Source organism: Apium graveolens, chromosome 9 (genome assembly GCF_009905375.1).
Source record: "Apium graveolens cultivar Ventura chromosome 9, ASM990537v1, whole genome shotgun sequence".
NCBI lineage: Eukaryota > Viridiplantae > Streptophyta > Magnoliopsida > Apiales > Apiaceae > Apium > Apium graveolens.
In genome coordinates, this window is record NC_133655.1 from 187,952,883 (window position 1) to 187,959,856 (window position 6,974).

At 33.9% G+C, this 6,974-nt stretch overlaps 1 protein-coding gene across 2 annotated transcripts in view; it reads right to left on the reverse strand.

Moving 5' to 3' along the window:
* The window catches only part of LOC141686847 (ycf20-like protein), a 41,711-nt gene extending 36,464 nt beyond the window's left edge, over positions 1-5,247 (reverse strand). For both annotated transcript variants that reach the window (XM_074491936.1, XM_074491935.1), the window contains exon 1: positions 5,205-5,247. In XM_074491936.1, the coding sequence (XP_074348037.1) occupies positions 5,205-5,232 (28 nt within the window). In that variant the 5' untranslated portion in view covers positions 5,233-5,247. The remainder of the gene's footprint in view (positions 1-5,204) is intronic.
* Between the last annotated feature and the right edge of the window lie 1,727 nt (positions 5,248-6,974).

The following is a 6,974-nucleotide window of genomic DNA, read 5'->3' on the forward strand; positions in this document are numbered from 1 at the left end:
ATGTACAATATCTTGATGTGGAATGTCTTTTGTCCAGACAATTAGCCCAGTTTGCATCTGTAAAACTCTCAACCTCTAGATTATTATTTTTAGTAAACAAGACTCCCTTTCTAGGAGCAGCTTTAAGATGCCTTAATATTATACAGACTGTATCCAAATCAGGTTAGCGGAGATCATGCATGTATCTAATTACATTTTCCATTGCATTTGCTAATTTGGTCTTGTATGTGAGTGGTAGATCAGTCTTCCAACTAATCTTTGATATTGAAAATTATTAACAATGTCACCAGCATCTCCATAAAATTTATGATTTGCTTCTATAGGACAATTTGTAGGTCTACATCTCAACATTCCTGTCTCATTTTAACATACAAGTGTTTACCTTCGTTAGGAAAGAAAGATACCACCCGGACTTTTAGAAACTTTAATGTCAAGGAAATACCGTAGTTTATTCAAGTTCATCTCGAATTTGGAGGCAAGTCTTCCTTTAACATTCACAATCTCACATGTATCATTTCTAGTGATCACTGTGTCATCGACATATACAATCAACACCATGATCTTTTTACCTTTTCTTTTTGATCGAAGATAAACGACTTAAAGTCTTTTTTGACTACGCCAATGCCAATGAGAATTCTGGTTTGAGTGAATGCTAGAGTATGAGAGGCTCCTCATTTCATTAGAATGAATGCTAGAGTACGAGAGGTTCCCCATTTTATTAGTGTACCATTGATATTCACAAACATTGTGTAATTTGAATTCTCTAGTTGTAGCCAAATTTTACATAGAAAATATTATCAAATCTGACTAGTTAAATCTATGTACATTACCCGACTCACTACACACTGGTGGACGTCTAGATGATAAGTTTGGATTATTGTTTTGGATAGGCACATTGATGAATGAAAGTGACGTCTTTGTAGCTTCATTATCAATAATATGTAGGTTAATTTCCCCCAGGAGCATCGAGAGAAATAAGATATAGACTCCCAAAAAGTAACGTTATGACTGACAATTATGTGTCATGAGGGAGGATAGTAACATTTATATCCCTTTTCAGTTGGTGAATAACAAATGAAAACACATTGAACAATACATGAATCAGTTGGTAATATGTTCTTGATGATTCTCAAACTAATCATGGGTTTCAAAGACCTACCCCCAAGATAACGGTTGATCTTGAATTACTTGATTCTAGTGGTGGAAAGTCCAAGAAAATTAAGAAGAAAGATAACAAGGCAGGACCCAAGGAAAAATAGGTACCAAAATCAACTTGATTTGGTTTTGATGTGTGCAAGAAAACAGAAAGAATCTATGGTATTTGGACAGTGGATGCTCAAGGCATATGACTGAGATTCCACCCTGATCACAGAGTTTAAGGAAAGAGATGGCCCTAGCATTACCTTTGGAGATGACAGCAAAGGATATACTATGGGATATGGATTGATTTCAAAATGGAATGTCATCATTGATAAAGTTGCACTAGTTGATGGACTCAAGCACAATTTTTTGAGTGTCAGCCAACTATGTGATAAAGGCAACTAAATTACCTTTAATTCTGAAACCTGTGTTGTCTCTTACAAAAAGGAAAGCAAAGTAGTTCTTACTAGAGTAAGAAAAGGTAATGTGTACTTGGCTGACTTCAACTCTACAAATGCAGACTCAATCACTTATTTTTTATCAAAGCAAGTCAAGATGCAAGTCAAGATGAAAGTTGGATATGGAACAAGAAGTTATCGCATTTGAATTTCAAGATAATGAATGAATTGATCAGGAAAGACCTTGTTAGAGGCATTTCTCAAGTTGAATTCTCAAAGGATGGACTGGGTGGTGCTTGTCAAAAAGAAAAGAAAATGAAAGCATCATTCAAAAGGAAGCTTGAAACAACAATTGATGAACCATTACAACTGTTGCATATTAATCTATTGGGACCAGTCAATGTATTGTCAATTTCCAAGAAAAGGTATTTCCTATTGTTTGTAATCTTATCCATCGTGAAATTAATGGAGAAACACTTTTGTGTTTAATGATATCATATTTGATCATCCCTTTTATCAAGTGTCGATAAAACTTTATATGTTTGGTTCGATCTTATTGAACTGGATCATGTGCAATGGCAATAGTTGCTTTGTTATCACAATGTAGCTTCATCGAAGTGGTTGATACAAGTTCCAATTATGTTAGAAGCAATCTAATCCTTAGTAATTCACGTACAACTCGAGCTATATCTCGGTACTCTGCTTCAGCACTGAATAATGCAACCACTGGATGCTTCCTATTTTGATAAGTGACTATATTGCGCCAATAAATGTACAATATCTTGATGTCGAACGTCTTTTGTCCAGACAATTAGCCCAGTTTGCATCGGTAAAACTCTCAACCTCTAGATTATTATTTTTAGTAAACAAGGCTCCCCTTTTAGGAGCAGCATTAAGAGGCCTTAATATTATACATATTGCATCCAAATCAGGTTAGCGGAGATCATGCATGTATCTAGTTACATTTTCCATTGCATATGCAAATTTGGTCTTGTATGTGAGTGATAGACCAGTCTTCCAACTAATCTTTGATATTGAAAATTATTAACAATGTCACCAACATCTCCATAAAATTTATGATTTCCTTCCATAGGAGAATTTGTAGGTCTACATCTCAACATTCCTGTCTCATTTTAACGTACAAGTGTATTCCTTCGTTAGGAAAGAAAGATACCACCCGGACTTTTAGAAACTTTAATGTCAAGGAAATACCGTAGTTTACTCAAGTTCATCTCGAATTTAGAGGCAAGTCTTCCTTTAACATTCACAATCTCACATGTATCATTTCCAGTGATCACTATGTCATCGACATAAACAATCAACACCATGATCTTTTTACCTTTTCTTTTGGATCGAAGAAAACTACTTAAAGTCTCTTTTGACTACGGCAATGCCAATGAGAATTCTGGTTTGAGTGAATGCTAGAGTACGAGAGGTTCCTCAATTCATTAAAATGAATGCTAGAGTACGAGAGGTTGCCCATTTCATTAGTGTACCGTTGACATTCACAAATGTTGTGTGATTTGAATTCTCTATTTGTAGCCAAATTTTACATAGAAAACATTATCAAATCAGATTAGTTAAATCTATGTACATTACCCGACTCACTACACACAGGTGGACGTCTAGATGGTATGTTTGGATTAGTGTTTTGGATAGGCACATTGATGAATGAAAGTGATGTCTTTGTAGCTTCACTATCAATAATATGTCGGTTAATTTCCCCCGGGAGCATCGAGAGAAATAAGAGATAGACTCCCAAAAGGTAACTTATGATTGACAATTATGTGTCATGAGGGAGGATGGTAACATTTATATCCCTCTTCAGTTGGTGAATAACAAATGAAAACACAACAAATAACACATGAATCAGTTGGTATTATGTTCTTGATGATTTTCGAATTAATCATGGGTTTCAAAGACCTACCCCCAAGATAAAGGTTGATCTTGAATTACGTGAGTCTAGTGGTGGAAAGTCCAAGAAAATTAAGAAGAAAGCTAACAAGGCAGGACCCAAGGAAAAATGGATACCAAAATCAACTTGATTTGGTTTTGATGTGTGCAAGAAAACAGAAAGAATCTATGGTATTTGGACAGTGGATGCTCAAGGCATATGACTGGAGATTCCACCTTGCTCACAGAGTTTTAGGAAAGAGATGGCCCTGGCATTACCTTTGGAGATGACAGCAAAGGATATACTATGGGATATGGCTTCATTTCAAAAGGGAATTTCATCATTGATAAAGTTGCACTGGTTGATGGACTCAAGCACAATTTTTTGAGTGTCATCCAACTATGTAATAAAGGCAATTAAGTTACCTTTAATTCAGAAGCCTGTGTTGTCACTTGCAAAAAGGAAAGCAAAGTAGTTCTTACTAAAGTAAGAAAAGGTAATATGTACTTGGCTGACTTCAACTCTACAAATACAGACTCGGTCATTTGTTTTTTTATCAAAGCAAGTCAAGATGAAAGTTGGCTATGGCACAAGAAGCTATCTCATTTGAATTTCAAGATAATGAATGAAAGGGTATCATATGCATTTCGGACACGGCCGATATAGTGACTAAGCACCGACACGGTTGAGTATGTGTCCGACACAGCTGAGTACGTGTCTAACGTTATGTGGTGTGTCAACAGGAAAACAGCTTGGGACACGTCTCCGACACGGGGCAGACACGCGACCTGACAAAGCCTAGGGCTCGGCCCACCCAAAAAAATGCCCAATACCAACTGACTTTACCCTAATTGTGTGCATTCTCATATTTTATATTTTTAACTCTATTTTAATCATGATTTTACTACATGTAGAAGATGTGGAAGAAGAACAACAGGATTTAGAAGCGGTGCACGAGGGTATTTGCGGAGAACATCTGGTCGGTTGGTCTTTAGCCTTTAAGATCCTTAGGCAAGGATTCTTTCGGCTGACTTTACGTGCAGATGTGAGCGAATATACTAAGAAGTTCAAACAGTGCCAACTATTCGTGATAGTACCGAAGCAGCCTTTAGAAGAAATGGCTTTGGTTCTTAGCCCCATACCTTTCACAATATGGGCCATAGACATTATGTGAATCCGACCTACCATTACGAAGCAGGAAAAACACTGCATCATTGAAATCGACATCCCCGTGTCCCCATACCCGTATCCTGTATCTCTGCATCCGTGTCCATGCTTCCTAGATGATAAAAGAAGAGAAGTGGCATGTCTATGAACTCCAAGAGCTTTATAGTAAACGAACATTGCCTATTTTATAGTGATATAATTCTAGGAAACTAGAATTTTCAATCACATATAATATATTTCATCAATTTATATGTTTTTATGTGCAAGATTTTGACCATTCAAGAATATTAGTTCCATCAAATTTGTGACTCACATACGGAGTACTGTGAAACCCAAATTTATTACTATGTATAGTAGTGTTGTTTGTGGCTAACGTGTCAACCATTTTTGCCATATATATATTCGGAACAAATCAAGTACTCAAATGACTTGGCTTTAATTAGCTATGGAAAAATAAATGATACTATATAAATTGCGTACTTCATGGTATTTTTATGATAATAGCCTTGAAAGTAAAGTTGCTTATAACAATAATTAAATAAAGCATGTATATATAGAAAGAGAATTAGATGAGAGATTAAGGTTTTAGATCTGAAAACGAGTACCAGGTACAAGGTCAAAAGAAGCAGACATGACTCCTTTAAGAGATTTCACCAAAAACCGCCGGATCTGGTAGATTCATTCATAAAAAATCGGATACTTCTTCTTCATCGCTGGAAAAGTCGGAGGTTATCGGAGTATTCGAAATTGAAGCTCTCTGGAAATAAAAAAATGTTTTACAGACAGATTACAGTAGACTGGATGATATAAAAGATAGAGAAGAAGAAATGGACGGTAAGGAATTGAAAGCATATTGGAAAATGAAGAAGACAATGATGATATACATGTATATGTGTATATAAACAAATTATATAATGTGTTATAATGTATCTTAACTTTATTTAGTCCAGATTCATTTATTAATTTGATAATTACAAACCAGTTTTCACCAACCCATTTTTCCCTTTTAAATTTATATAGTATTATTATATTTTGTTACCGTGTTTACTATATTTAAAATATACAATTTAGTTTAGCAATTTTAAAAATCAAACAAATTAATATTTTTTTCACAAAATAATAGTAAATAATAGTAATGACTAACAACTATTTTTTTAATTCGTATTATATAAAAATTATATAATTATATTTTAAAATTTGTCATTTCCTCATTTTCATGTCCGAAATTTGGATGATGTCACTATGTCTTGAATTTTTGAGATTCCAGAATTATATATGAGTCGTGTCGGACACCCGAAACCCGAGTCTGGGTAACATAGGTGTTTGGTCAGTGTTGCATGGTTCAAAGGCCGACCCATAGAACCAGTTCATACATACCGGAACACAGTACCCAATTTGGTCCGGTGCAGGCTCCAGTTCGTCAACTCCGGAAAATCATTTGTACGACCACGAACTATATCAAAAGGTCTAAATAAGATAAAACATAATTAACTTATTTAAGTTTTTATTGATTTCGTGGTCATTTCATTTATGTTGATTAAATTATGTTAGTCAACAAAATCAACAATTTTTTTTCTTTACATAGTTAGAGATTTCTTTTCTTTAAAATAAATCTTTTAAATTAGTCAACAAAATCAACAAAATTTTTAATTATGATTAGATACTTTATTTCTTTTTATCTCCTTCTCTTGCTAGTGAAAGATAATTTTCTTGTCACAGCTTACTAAAAATTCTCGTTTTATCAAAAAAAATCTCCGGTTAGTTTTTATATTTTTATTAATTTACTCTTTTAATTTAATTGACTGCTATAAATTATTTTGAAAGAAATTTTTTTCTCAAATAAAACTAATATATTAATTATTATTATTATTATTATTATTATTATTTATTAATCTTGATTTCTCGATTAGTACATTCTACTGATTAATTCCCTACTTGAGTTATTAAAACTAGCCAAAACAAGATTTGCTTCCTATTATATTTTGTTGAAAAGAGTAGCCAAGTGTACCGAGGCACTTGCCACCATTTTAGTTTTAATGGATTGGAAAGAATGTGCGAGAAGTTGCGACTTGGTTACAAAAAACTTTAGAGAAGAAAATGTTGCAATAATCGGGGATGAAGAATTTTGGGATGAGGTTATAATATTTTAGACAAAATAAAGCATTTAATAATTAATTTTTGTGATGGAGAGGGACCTAAGATTGGAGAGATTTATTTTAGAATGGATTGTATGCTTGGTACAATTACCGGTGTGATGAAAAATAACCTGCATGCTAATGATCATCAAAAAATACAAAAAAAAAATTGGTATGGCATTGAGAGAAAATAAACATTCATATGCATTATCTTGGTTTTAGTTTTAATCCTCATTTTTA